This window comes from Pan troglodytes, chromosome 18 (genome assembly GCF_028858775.2).
Source record: "Pan troglodytes isolate AG18354 chromosome 18, NHGRI_mPanTro3-v2.0_pri, whole genome shotgun sequence".
Lineage (NCBI taxonomy): Eukaryota > Metazoa > Chordata > Mammalia > Primates > Hominidae > Pan > Pan troglodytes.
Genome location: NC_072416.2, coordinates 12393416 through 12408623, shown reverse-complemented (window position 1 = coordinate 12408623; position 15208 = coordinate 12393416). Strand labels below are relative to the sequence as shown.

General features: G+C 41.1%; 1 protein-coding gene across 4 annotated transcripts in view; it reads left to right on the top strand.

The window, feature by feature from the left end:
* Positions 1-15208, top strand: part of GRIN2A (glutamate ionotropic receptor NMDA type subunit 2A) — a 428905-nt gene that overhangs the window by 400724 nt on the left and 12973 nt on the right. For all 4 annotated transcript variants that reach the window (XM_054668020.2, XM_054668019.1, XM_016928499.4 and 1 more), the window contains 1 exon segment: positions 12488-12726. In XM_054668020.2, coding sequence (XP_054523995.1) covers positions 12488-12726 — 239 coding nt within the window.

The following is a 15208-nucleotide window of genomic DNA, read 5'->3' as shown; positions in this document are numbered from 1 at the left end:
TGCAGTGACTCATACCTGTAATCCCAGCACTTTAGGAGGCCAAGGTGAGGGGATTGCTTGAGCCCAGGAGTTCAAGACTAGCCTGGGCAACATGGTGAGACCCCATCTCTACAAAAAATAAAGACATTATCTAGGCATAGTGGCATGCACCTGTGGTCCTAGCTACTTTGGAAGCTGAGGTGGGAGGATCACTTGAGCCTGGGAGGTTGAGGCTGCAGAGAGCAGTGTTCCTTCCACTGCACTCCAGCATGGGTGACAGAACAAGACCCTGTCTCAAAGAAAAAAAAGTTTTGTTTCCATCTAAAGTAAGAGTAATAGTGGATCAATGTACCAATTTTACCACTATCTAGCAGCATTAGGCATTACAGTTCTTTTTGCTATTTTAGAAGGTGCAACATGCTATCTCTTTTATATAAATATGAAAAGTTATTTCATGTTTCATGTTTTGATTGGTTAAATCAGAATTCTGCAAATTATGGCCCATTACATGTTTTTTATAAAGTTTTACTGGAACACAACCACACTCATTCCTGTATTACGCATTGTCTATGGCTGTTTTTGCGCTACAAAGGCAGAGTTGAGTAGTTGTGATAGAGACCGTACTGCCTGTAGTGCTGAAAATATTTACTAATTGGCCCTTTACCATAAAAAAAAAAAAAAAAAAATTAGTGACCTCTGGCTTAAACGATAAAAGTGACATGTTATTTTGAAACAATTCCAACAATTGGAAGAATTTAACTAAACATGACTGGTTTCCCCTTATCCTTAAAGAAATTTTCTCTTTTTGTAAAGAAATATCACGCTTAAAAAAGTTTGTATTTTTCTCTCCTCTGGTTTAGAAAGTCTGTTTTCTTCAACTTTCCTTATTATTACCTCACTTAACCCCCAAAGTAAAAGAACACTTATACCTGTACTATGCCACTCACTGTTTTTTTCTATTTGTTACCTTCTATAAACTATGACATACATTCATTATATTGCACAAATCCCAATATCCAGTTAATTTTTGTACAGCTGTGCAACTCCCACCCAGATTGAGCTATAAAATATGACCACTATCCTAGAAAGCTTCCTCATGGCCCATGCCAGTCAATATGCCCCCCGCAAGTAATCAACATTCTGTCCTCCATGACCATGGGGTGGTTTTGTCTTCTTTTGATTCCCAAATAAATGGTGGAATCATACAACATGTATCCATTGATGTCTCTTGTGACATTGATACATATTACTGCATGTAACCACAGCTCATTATTTTTTTCGTTGCTGGGTGGTATTTTATCGTACAAATTTATCCATTTTGCTGCTGATGGGCATTTACATCACTTTTAGTTTTTGTCTGCTTTGGATATTTTTGTACCTTTCTTGTGCACAAAGGCACTTATTGGTTTGGAAATATACCTAGGAATGAAATTGCTGGGTAATAGAGCACGTCTACTCAACTTTAGTAGATATTTTGAACCAGTGTTCTGAAAAATGTAAACCAATTTACATTCCTGCCAGCAGTGCAGGTAGTTTCTCCAATTTCCAAGTGCTCCTTTTCGACTTTCTATAAGAGGTAAAGCTGGCTTGTGCAACTGAACTTTAGGTGTCTTCATCAGTGGCTGTGTGGTTGGCTGTTGCCACCAATCATTTAGAGATCCAGATTCTTTCCCCAACATCAACATTGCCTTATTTTGTGACCTTGGTTCATGTAACCTGACCTCAGATTTAATGTCAGTACAATGGGGGCAGAGGACTGTGGAGTCTGCCCCACTTACTTTCCTGAGTTAGAATTGATATCTAGCTTCTCTGCCACCCGCATGTGCTCTTCTTCCACTCATCCCTGGCCACTGTCTCACCCCATCTGGTGCCTTAGACTTGGGAAAAGGGAGAGGAGGTCAGAGGAGCACCTCCATACCTGGGGAGGGGGAGGATGTCATTAAAGGAAGAGCCGAGAGCTCTCCTAAGTCATAACCCAGCCCTGCACACCACCCTATTACCCTCTATGGAAAGAAAAACAGGGTCTTCCTTCTGCTTTAGTTACGGATGGTTCTGACAGCTGATATAGGGTCCTTTCTGTAATAGTTTTATTTCTCACTTTCTGTCCTTCTCCATTCCCCTTTTTCTTTCTTCTCCTTCTCTTCCCTGTCCTCTTTTCTTTCCTTTCCACTCTCTCCTTCTCTTTTCATTCCACAACCAAGTCTCTGATGCCCATTAAGCTCCTTGTGTATACTAAGCAATGGGGAATACAGATCAAATGGAAGTGATCCATTTTGCTTCTGGATTTTACAGCTTCAAGGAACTTATTGACAACACTTCAATAAAAAGGAAACTGAAAAGCAGTGAGATAATTTTACTTGCTGAAAAGAGGAGCTACTTCTTGGCATGTAGAACTGAGCAACACAGCATAGGTTACCTTGGGGTTACAAGAGAAGCATCACACCCAAATGGCTGAAGCCCCTGGCCAGAGATAAGAACTCAGAGGCATCTCCCCAACCTGGGAGACCAGGCTCCATGCTTTCCCACTGCTTCCTTTAAATGGATCATTCAGGCATTTGCCTGCAAACTTAAAGTGACCCGCACGCTATTCCCTTTTATGTACCACTAGTTGGCCACATTCTCTCTTTCTCGGGCTGACTCTTCATTCTTGCCTTGTGTGATGCAGGAGCAGAAAACTGTCCTCTTGATTCATTGCACCCTCCCTGCCCAGGATGTGTAAGTAATAAATCTTTGAGCTTATTTTCTATATGGTGGTGTATTGAATTTGCACCTTTCATCTGAAGACCTAGGAACTACCGCAGACTGGGTTTTCCCTCGGGGAGACTACAAGCTTGGGCTTCCAGTGCCAGAGCGATGATCAGGCAGACATAAACGACATGGGTCAGACAAGAGCTGCAAGGGCATCAAAGGTTATAAACAAGTTCCTCCTGGGAGAGATCCCCTGGTCATGGATAGGAAAACTAGGCATGAGGTTGTCTACTAGGTAAAAGAAGCATCCTGTGAAAGGCACGTGTAAACACCCAGATTTACTTCCCCTCATTGACCATTAGGGCAGGGTTGTTAGCTGCTGTAGTACTGGAAACCCAGTTTAGCCAGTGGCTCTCAAAACAGCACGGGATCTGAAGTTATTGCTATCCTTTTTTTTCTTAAATCTATATGTGTTTAAAACACAAGAACTCCTTTGTGATATTAAAAAGTCCTCATAACCTTCCCATGATAAGTCATCAGATTTTGAGGACTATTGATTGAGAAAATATGCAATGGCAAAAAGTCACTATGAATTCATTTGTGCTCACAAACGCATGTGCCTTTTAAGCCATGTCAGCTTGACCGTCTCTATTTGTGTGAGGCAGATTGGTTAAGCAGATTCCAGAAGTGCTTGGTATATAATAAGGTTTCCTGGATTCCTACAAGGTTTCTGCCATCTTACTTTAAAGAATGGTATCTCTCCAACTTCATCCAGTAATGGAAAATTGTGACCATGTGTATTGTTTGATGTTTGATAGAGTTGTCCAATCTTTTATTGTCCAATCCTCTTTTTAATTTTTCTTCTGAAAGAGACACTGGTTGGGAAGCTGCACAAGTTGTAGTTGGTTTTGTTGTTGTTGTTGTTTTTGAGACAGTTTCACTCTTGTTGCCCAGGCTGCAGTGCAATGGCGCGATCTCAGCTCCCTGCAACCTCCACCTCCCAGGTTCAAGTGATTCTACTGCCTCAGCCTCCTGAGTAGCTGGGATTACAGGCGCCCACCACCACGCCCAGCTAATTTTTTGTATTTTTAGTAGAGACAGGGTTTCACCATGTTGGCCAGGCTGGTCTCAAACTCCTGACCTCAGGTGATCTGCCTGCCTGGGCCTCCCAAAGTGCTGGGATTACAGGCGTGAGCCATTGCACCCGGCCAGAGTTGGGAGATTTTATGGTTGGGAACCTGTGTGCATAAAATCCCCCAACTCCATCCAACTTGTGCGACTAATCACGTGGCCTGTGAAATCCTGCAATGTGACAAGTAGCAATGAACTTAACAATACTCAAGTTTCATCCATGGAGCAGAAATCTCAGTTGGAAGGTGGCGGTGAAACATTTATGCCAAAGACAGCCTGTCCCTGCCTCTAACTGGATACATTTAAGCCTAGCCCTATTTTTATTTTGGTTTTGTGACTTCTCAGCATTATACAGAAATGGAATATTCTGACATTTAAATAAGGAATATTTATCTCCCAAATTCAATCTATTTGTGTCCAGAATCTTGTACTATTTCCTATCACCACCACCATCAAAAGTATTTTTTCACTTCAGCAAATAGTTCAGTGACCCTCTGAGATCGTGATAACAGAGGTCACAGACTCCAGAATATTATTTCTGAACCCCAGGTTACTTGGGTCTTATTTTTCTCTAGCTCATTTTTTTTTCTTATGTGTCAGATTGATTGGGCCTTTGTTTTGTCCTTTTGAGAGTTTTTAAATTTGTCTTTAAAACAGCATGGGTGTTGGGTCACCACAGGAAAGAGAGAAAGGAATGAGTTTCTCACTGCTGCATCCGGGAGGGTGGACTTGCCTCACACGGCTTTGAGTCAAGATGGTGGAATTAATGAAGCTGGGCCCTCAAGGTCAAAGCTCAGATGGTCTAGCGGATCTTACTCTGCTCCAAGGCCACAGACCACATCCCCAAAGCTGATACACAACTTCCTTTCATCTACAGGACAACTGGGCAAGGAGAGGATTTGGCCCCAATTCTGTGTCCCCCAGGCCATCCTCAATTGCAGGACCACAACTCAGAACTCAGAATGACCGAGTCTGTTGTCATCGAGAACATGAGCCTGCCAATGAATCTGTGCCCTAGATTTCCCATAAAAAAGTTGTTCCTTTGCCATTTCCAATTCCAATCGGGCTTCTGAGAAACCCAAAGTACCCAACCCCTGGGCAAGACATGAAACAGGATTGAAATGGGGTCAGTTACCCTCTCGGTGTTCACAGCGAACCCGAGTGAGATCAGCAGCAACAACCTTCTGACGTCTTTCAGCTATAGACGGAAGTCTGTTCCCTGTAGGAAACCACCAGGCTCTATTGCTGGGATCTTTGATGAGAACATACTCGCCCAAGAGCCAGCCTTGATTTCTGGGTTTCAGAATCTATTCCTCACCCCTTTGCCTGGGGCTTCTCAAATTTCTTCCTGTCTTGGGCTCTGACCGATCCTCAGATCTGTGGATCACAAACTAATCAAGGAGACAGGAGCCTTGTGTTATCCACAGTTGGTGCAATGTTAGGAACTACATGTACCAAGACCTGTGCCACAGATTGGGGGTACAAGGAGAATAAAACAAGATCCCTGCCCTGAATAAACTCACCTCCCAGTGACAATTACGTTCCACTGTGACAAATTCTATACCAAAAAAAAAAAAAAATCCAGGATGTTATGGTAGAGGAAACCATGGCATCATATTTACATTCCTATGCATTCAGGGAAGACTTCCTGAAGGTGGATACCTCTGAGCTATACACCAAAGATAGCTATTGCCAAGTTTTCAGCACAAATACCATGCAGCTGGTATATCCAGAGTAGACTGTAATGGGTGATGATACTGGTGACAGTTTACAATGAATCCTTGCCAGCAGTTTCTTGTAAGTGCATTTCTCCCAGTCACTGCATAACCTCGGAACAGGAAAGCTTAAGCTGCGTCTTCTGTCTGACTCTGAAATCAGGACAGGACTCTAATAGTGACTGTGTCACCAGGATAGAGTTGACTGGTGACCTTCCTCCACATGGTAGCACCATTGTACACATTTGCAATTTGAATGAGACATTGCACACTCACTCATCACAGCTTACCTCCTATTGTATGTGAGGAGACACTGGATTTCCAATCAGGGGGCCATGACTGGAGAAACATGAGCAACAACTGAAGAATCTTGGGTCCACTAAGAAAATAGTTGGGTGTCCACTACAGATGTACCTCTGACGGCCTTGCTGTTCCCTGGGTACCCCAGACTTGTTAGAATGAAAATCAAGTTCTTAGCATTCTGGCTTCTACTCTTCGGGCTCCTCCTTTGATCCCTTCTTCCTGCCCAGAAATCCTGAACTGCTCTCTAATCTCAACACTCCTTGTTTCTTCCTGCCTCCAGCCCTATGCAAATCCAATCATCTCATTTTGCCATAACTACTGGTTTTCATGACTGTCTCTCTCACAGGAATGAGCTCTTAGAGGCCAAAGACTATCTGTAATTCATCTCTATATGAAAATACAGAGATGTTTGCCACATGTTAAGTGCTTTACAAATTTTCTCTTTTCAATGAGTGAACGAATGAGTAAAGAAAAAAACAAATGAAGTCCTCGGAAAACCAAAAAGCAACAGCTTCCTTGACCAGACATGAAATAGAACATCGAACTCAGCTTCTCAGAACCACATACTCTCTCTTTTCATCTTTCATCACTGCCTTGGGTCAGGTGCTTTGGCAAGAAACCAAGAAAAAAAAATATGTAGACGTGTGCCTGTGGAAGCTGATTTTAGAAGATATGTTTCAGCAAATTTTGGACAAAGCCTAAAGGGTACAGGTTCAAAATGGATTTTTCACAAATGACCTCAGGGGAGAGGTACTTGGGAAGTTTGAAGGCTAGTCACATTGCTTGCTATAAAATCCGTTCCCAAAAACTGCAGTTCCTCTGGAAGTGCTGAGAATGAGTCTTAGGGCAAATAGAGAACTAATTTCTCTCACTTTGGATATAACAGAGTCTCCATGGAGAGCTGAACCTTCTCCCTGGACTTGCGTTCTTGGAATCATAGATAGAGTGAGTTAGAAGGGCACAGAGAGCATTATGTGGTCCATCCCACCCCCCAGCTTCCCTGATTTCAGGCAATAATAATATCTCCAGAAATACTGATTTTGTAATTAGTGTATGCCAGGCACTGTGTGTATGCAACATCATTTAATTCTAACAAAACTCCTATGAGATAAATTCTGATGTACTCCCATTTGCTCGATATTAAAACTGAAGCTTAGAGTGATTAAGCAAACTCCTTAACCTCTCTGCACCTGCGTGCCCTCATCTGTGAAATAGACCAGCCATATTAAGTTTACATGAGTTAATTTTTTAAAACTCTAGTATAGTACCTGAAGGACAGTCTATTTTATGTAATTTTGTTAAACAGAAAAATAAATACATGAATGGATGAGTAGTTGGATAGATTAAAGTAGAGTACCTGGACCATGATCAAAGAGCCGGTACCTGTGGAAGGCAAGAGTCTAATGCAGGCCGTCTGACTCAGATATTGAGTGTATTAATACCTGAGTGTATTAATACCTCTGTGTTACTATCTGGACCTTACCAGATGATTGGATGTGCTCCCCAAAATCTTAAGGGAAGGGTGCTTCCTTTTATATCTCATTCTAGTGTTTTCTACCTGAAACATTCTTTCTTGTAATTTGCTGGACAGTATCTAGTTGAATTTTCTTTCATTCCTTTTTGCAAATATAAAACCCCTGGCTTCCACCTTGTCAGTGGGTGGATGGGTAATGGGAGAAACTCCTCCACTGTCTGCATCCTGTCTGTGCCTTTTGTCTAACCAGCCTTCTTACAGCCTGACCCAAACAGCCAGTGGAATGGAATGGGAGCAAGTTGGAGACACACACACACAACACTGCCTCAATTATCCTTGCCTGTTCCCTTTTAGATTCTGCATCTCTCTGACGGTTGACTCCTGAAACTCTATTACTCTGTCTTTTAATGTTGCCAGCATTAGGAAAAGAGTGACCTTGACACCTTGCTCCTTCTACTGAACTTACAGCTTTCCTCACGATGGTGCAGAACTAAGTGGTTAGTAGAGATACTTGTGGCTGGAAACATCTCCCCTGAAAACAGATATAGGAAGAACAGGTGCAAGTTCCCATGGGCGCAAAGAAGTTCTGCAAATGTGCATGAGCTTACTGTCACTGGAGGAGGTGGAAACACAAAAGGAGAGGGCTTTGAGTGCTACATGGGGACCAGTCCTCTCCGGTGGGGAGACAAAGGCAGTGTGGTTTGACTGCAACCCCAAAACTTCCCAGGCTCCATCTGTTCCCAAGAGAGCATTTAGCTTGTGTCTTCCCAGCAAGAATGAGTCTGCTTCAGGAAAGAGATTTAATTGCCCCATTTACCAGCTCTGGTTCACAAGATCACACTGACAAAGATCACGGCCTCTTTTTAATAGGAGAAACTGACAGCAGAATAAATATCATAGAGCCACTCCTTGGAAAAACGACATTTGATGCTTCACCCTAACTAAAGGATGCACATTTCCCAGCCTTTTACTCTCAAGCCCGCTGCAAGTTCCCCTTTGCTTTGTATTCCTTCTATTTATATGGCAGAATAACTCACTAAACAGATTTGAACACTTCTGCAATGATGCCCAGTTTAAGCCTGGGGATGTAAGAAAAGAAACAGAAACAGAAAATATGGATTCAATGCTCACTACGTGCTGCAGGCCACGAAAAATATCAAAACCATAAAACATGGTCCCTGATCTCCCTCCAGGAGATTACAATATACTTGAGTAAATTAAAAATGAAATAAGAAAGTATTTGAACTACAGTTCAGTACGCTAGTCAAAGAGGGCCACGAGGCAGGAAATGATTAATTTGAAAATGATTGGAACAGGCTGTAATTGGTAATGAGAAATGTGCATTTGCTTTTTTTTTTTTTTTTTTTTTGAAATTGATGTCTGCTTTACCAGGTTGATTTCCTCTAAAAAGAGGTATTGTTTGGGCAAAGGGCAGAAGGAAATCTTTTTATTTACATCCTGAAAAGAATTGAGATGATGTTTCTTATATCAGACTGCCCTCCTTACAGGCTTACAAACCTGGCTTGCTTTGAGGCAACACCGAAAGGAAGATGTTCTGGGAATCTGATGAGTCATAGTGAGAAGACCCATTTTTGTGTCCTCACAGACTCCAAAGGGTCTGAGCACGGTGGCTCACGCCTGTAATCCTAGCACTTTGGGAGGCTGAGCCAGGTGGGTTGCTTGAGCCCAGGAGTTTGAGATCAGCCTGGGCAAGATGGTGAAACCTCGTCTCTACTAAAAATACAAAAAATTAGCACAGCATGGTGGCATGTGCCTGTCGTCCCAACTACTTCGGAGGCTGAGGTGGGAGGATCACCTGAGCCCAGGAAGTTGCTACTGTAGTGAGTTATGATCCCACCACTGCACTCCAGCCTGGGAGACTGTAGTGAGACCCCATCTCAACAAAACAAAACAAAACAAAATACCTCCAAAGGGAGGGGGGACGTCAACAGCACATTGTATTTCGAAAGGGATGGCATTGGTGTTTTTGTGAGAAGAGGAAGCAGCCGTGCAGGTCTGAGGTACATGGTGGGCAGAGAAATCTGGATGAGTTTGAGATAGTGTTGGTGGACAGTGAGATATTATTTCAAAGTCTCCCATGACTTTGTGACTGTGTGAAAGCATGGGAGGCTGTTGGAAGAAAAGGAATTGAATCAAGATACCCTCTTCTCATCCCTTTACCTACACAACCGATTGATCAGCACCCATTTTTGTGGGTGAGGAACTGGAAAGGGATGGATTTCCTATTTTTAAAAAAAAACTCATTAACATGTATGCTTTTTTTCTGGTTAATACATTTGAGAACTTTAATGAGTCACTTAGTCTGTAAAAAGAAAACTAGGAAAATCTCTGTCCATCAAAGTGAAGAAAATGCAAGGAGGTTTACCATCTGTTTGAAGCTGTCAGTGAGAAATTAAAGCCCAAATGAGCATGTGAGTTCAAATGTATGCTACTTAAATGGTGTAGTAATCAAAGTAAAAATTTTTCCATACAAAAACTCATACATTGAAAATTCCTGGAACCATGGCAGAAGCAAACCCAGAAACTCTCTATAGGGATGTTTCTATAGCCTAGTGTTCTTGGGAGTCCCATGGGGCTTAGAGGGAAAATAATTCCGCAGAAGATTAGCTCATGGTCAAAAGTTACAGACATCACAAGGAAGTAACCCACCATGAGAGTCAGAACACACAGCAAACAGAGGAATGAGAATCCCAAGAACTAAGGTGGGGGTGGGGGGGAGTAATCTGAAAGACTAGAGGTTTAAAATTATTAAATATATGAAAGTTTTAAAAACTTTGTATATAACAAACTATATAACAAAAGGATGGGATATTATGATAAAAAGAACAGGCAGAACTGTAAAAGAACCAAATGAATATCACAATTAAAATAAATAAAATTAAAACATAAAGCTAAATATTACCAACAAAAGAATAAATTAACGGGAAAATGTATCTATTGGAAATTACCCAAATGCAGCACAGAGAGAAAAAAGAATGCAAATATTAAAACAAGGTAAATAACCTAGAGGAGAGAATGAAAAGTTCCACAGTATTTTAAAGTTTTCAGGAAAAAAAAAAAAAGATGGGACTATTATATACCATTAGGGAATTGCAACTTGAAATAATGAGCTAGCACTACATCCCTATGAGAGTGGCTAAAACCCCAAACACTAACACTAACACTGACAATGAAAAGGGTGGTGAGGACTTGGAGCAACAGGAGCTCTCTCATTCATTGTTGATGGGAGTGCAAAATAGTACAGCCACTTTGGAAGAAAGTTTGGCAGTTTCCTACAAAGCTGAAACACAGACTTACTGTATAATCTAGCAATAATGCTCCTAGGTATTTACCCAAATGAATTGTAAAAACTGTACCACACTAATGCAAGATGTTAACAGGGAAAACCGAAGGGAGCGGGGAGAGGTAGTATATGGGAACTCTCTGTACTTTCTGTTCAGTTTTTCTGTAACTATAAAACCACTCTAAAAAATAAAATCTATTAACTTTTTAAAAAAGATATGATAGGGAGAAGTAATATTCAAAGCCATAGCAGGTGAATTTTTGCCAGAACTAAAGTTGTAAGTATTCAGATTGAAGAATCATACTAAGTCCAGAGCCGAACCAATAAAACAAACCCACACCTAGACTTCACACCAAAGACAAAGTGAAATTCTCAAAAGCAACTAGAGAGAAAATATAGATTGCATAGAAAATAACGACAATTAGATGATTAGCCAACTTTTCAACAACTGCCGTCCAGATCAGAGGAAAATTTAACATCTCCAAAAGGTCAAGGAAAAATAATCGTCAACTTTGATTTTTATATTCAGCCATATCATTCAAGAGTGAGAACAAACCAAAAACAATACATGCTAATTTCACATAACTTAAAAAAAGACCAATATTAAATCATTTTGATTGACTTCTTCAAAGAGAATTGATATAAACATTTGGAGTATTTCGTTAATTTTTCTCTGCATGTCCCCATTACATCTTAGAGATCATGTATATACATATAAAATATAGTCATACTTTTCATTTAGCATACACATCTTCCTTGATTTTTACTGTCCTTGAAAGATCATTTTTAAAGGCTGAATCATAGTCTAAGTGCCATAGTTTAGTGAATTGCTAGACAGTATAATTGCTAGACGTTTAGATCAGAGAATTTTCTCCTAAATGGCAACTGGATAAAATGCACATAAAAGAGGGACAGAATAATTCTAAGCATGCCTACTCTTTTCTTCCCCCCATTGGAAAAAACCACCTGGTTCTTTAATTGCCTACTGAAGTTGGGGGGTGGGTATAGTTTAGTTTGCATGGGGCCTTTCAGAGCCAGCTGGATGTCTCTTTTCAATTAAAGTTTTGTGCCCTAAGTATGCTGCTCATGTGTGACTTTTCTAAGTAATCCTGAATGTTCTAAAGAGAGAGAGAAAAAGAAACACATATATTTGAGGATTGCCATAGGCCAGGCACTGTGTTAGGCATTTTCTTCACAACAGTAAATAGTAGCAAACATACTGCCTATGAAAACTTACTATGATCTGGGTTCTTTAGGGATTTTATACATTCTCATCTCATTCAATCCTCATGGCGACTCTAGGAAGTATGTTCTATTATTATGCCTATTTCACAGACAGGATAACTGTAGCTCCGAGGCCATGCAGCTAGCAGATGATCAAGTCAGAATTGCAATGAAGTCTTTCTATTGTCACATTCTGCCCTTTTATTCCCATGTCTTGTTCCAAGCTTGGGTGGGTATTGGGGGCAGGGGTAAGGGAAAGCAAGGTCAGAAAAACATAATAATGACCAAAAAAAAAAAAAAAAGACAAAACTCCAAAAAACAAAACCAGGAACTGTGCTAAGTTATATATATTATATATGTATATAATATATAATATATATACATATTAATAGAGAATAAGTTTGCTATACTCTGCTCTCTCTCTATATATATATTATATTCTCTATTTTTATATATAAATTTTGTCCTCACTGCAACAATATTAGGTAGGCTATGTAATCATTATTATCTTCACTCAAGAAGTGAGCAAATGGAAACCCAGCAAACTCAGAAACTTGTCTTAAGGTTACATAGCTGTGAGTTGCACATCGTCTGTTCCAAACCCAGAAGCGTCTGCCCCAAAGTGCATGTTCTGGTCCTCACTGCCTGTGAATGTTGTGATCTGTCCAGGTGAGATGGAGGAGCTGGAGACCCTGTGGCTCACTGGGATCTGCCACAACGAGAAGAACGAGGTGATGAGCAGCCAGCTGGACATTGACAACATGGCGGGCGTATTCTACATGCTGGCTGCCGCCATGGCCCTTAGCCTCATCACCTTCATCTGGGAGCACCTCTTCTACTGGAAGCTGCGCTTCTGTTTCACAGGCGTGTGCTCCGACCGGCCTGGATTGCTCTTCTCCATCAGCAGGGTCAGTACCCCGGGTGGCTACTTTCTTGCACCACAAGCAGGTTTAGAAAAGCGCTTGGGTTCTTGATGTCTCAGTGGGGTCTGCACTTCCTCCCCTTACCAGCCCTTCTTGGGCATGTCACAAGAGCATCCAGATTTTGTGCATTCATAAGCCAGGTGTTGCAAACCTAGATGACTAAGGAAGGCAGAAAGGAAATGGGAGTGGGTGCAGCAGGCGGGACATGAGAAAAATAGCACAGATGACGTGAAACGGCAGCTAAACCTCAGTATCAAAGTGAGAGAACGATAGGGAATACTGAGGACTGTGGCCAATTGCATAATGTTTACCTCACCAGTAGCGGGCAGCCATCCCCAACTCCTGCTGAGTATTGTCTTATGGGAATGTAGGGTGAATATTATCAGGTCTTCTAGTTTTTTAAAAAGAGAAAATGTCATCCGATTTTGTTAGAAACCTTTCCATTTTTAAATATTAGTAACTAATTCCATGTAAAAATTTTTTGGCCGGGCACCATGGCTCATGCCTATAATCCCAGCACTTTGGGAGGCCCAGGCGGGCGGATCATGAGGTCAGGAGATCGAGACCATCCTGGTTAACACGGTGAGACCCCCTCTCTACTAAAAACACAAAAAATTAGCCGGGCGCCTGTAGTCCCAGCTACCCCGGAGGCTGAGGCAGGAGAATGGCGTGAACCCGGGAGGCGGAGCTTGCAGTGAGCCAAGATAGCGCCACTGAACTCCAGCTCCAGCCTGGGTGAAAGAGCGAGGCTCCGTCTAACAAAAAAATAAAAATAAAAAATAAAAAATAAATTAAAAACACTGGGCCAGACAGAGCCAGCCTGTGGCTCCCATCACTAGCACCCAGGTATGCTGTATAACACTACTAATGCTGCTATGCAAGATGTTACAATTTGTGTATGCATTGTAACAGAACATGCACAACAAAACAAAATCTACTTGCAATGCTATGCAATATGTATTCACATCTAATAAAACACAAAGAGCATGTGGAATGCAATAGCACATGAAAGGAAACACAGGTGTAAAGTAACAGAAGAAAATGCACACGTATCAAGCAGAAAACAAAGTTTACCTTCAACTCAACATAAACAACAGCACAAAATACATATGTATCTACCTTCTTATCTATATGTCCATTCATTCATTTCAGCCATCTATGCATCCATCTATTTATCCACTCATCTCTCTTATTTGCCCACCTTGGTTTTTTGTTTGTTTTTTTTTGTTTTGTTTTGTTTGTGTTTTTTGTTTTTGTTTTTTTTTTTTTTTTTTGCCTTGGAAGAACTTCATTAATTAGGATTTGAAAAATGGTGAAAACTCTTTGGTTAAAAACATCTAATTGCAGCAAACCAACACAGCACATGTATACATATGTAACAAACCTGCACATTGTGCACATGTACCCTAGAACTTAAAGTATAATAATAAAAATAAATAAAAATCTAATTTTATATGCTATTGTTTACTGAGAAAGCTAACTAATTGCTTTAAAACAAATTTGTATATTTTTACCATTTGCTAGTTTCAAGAACTGTGGAGATTCAGAAGGTACACATTAGTTTGTGAGGAAGATCTATTTTCTCCATTCACTTGCACTCCAAACTCGGGTTCTGTGCAAATACGTATTTCCTAATTAGCTTGATGGCATCTAAACACATAGATTGCTTAAAAATAACAACGTACGTGCATAGAGCTAGGTATTATGCCAACTTTAAGCTAATTCTCCCAGCCAATTACCAAAGGCTTTTCATATCCAAATGATTCTGGGATTAGCACCAAACAAATGCACACTGTTGCGTTTACTTCTAAATCTTGCTTGTTTTTGGAAGAGCATTTCCACTATCTATCTAAAACACTGCTAAGGAAGCCAAGTTGATTTATCAACATTTTAAGAAATGAAGTAAATCCATATCTTCCTTTCCAAAGGATGGGAATGGAAGGCAAACTGGGCAGCACAGAGCAGGCATTGTTGGTAGAGTTCCTTGATCATCTAGAATTTGAACTTTGGCCTCTCCATCCCTAGGGGAGAAGGACCCCAAGTTTTATGGGAGCAATGTGCTTTTATTTATTTATTTATTTATTTATTTATTTATTTTTTGAGATGGAGTCTCCCTCTGTTGCCCAGGCTGGAGCGCAGTGGCTCATTTGTAAGATTTCCACATCCATAGTCTGGATGCTCCAGCAGCTCTGGAAGCAGTGATGGCAGGGGCAGATGTTATTTTGTGGCAGGACCAACAGCCAACCACACATTATATATAGAAGGAGACCACAGATAAGTTTACAGGAAGGCAGGAAAGGATGTAATGCCAGTGCCCTGAGCCTCAGGGGGCCTTCACCAACCATGAAGCCTGGGGTGGAGAGGATCAGAGAAAGAGCAGCTCAAACTTGCAACTGTAGGCTTTTGTGTTTACGGTTCCTTGAAGGCTGCAGTGGAGAGACTGTCTACTACAAGAAAAATGTAGCAG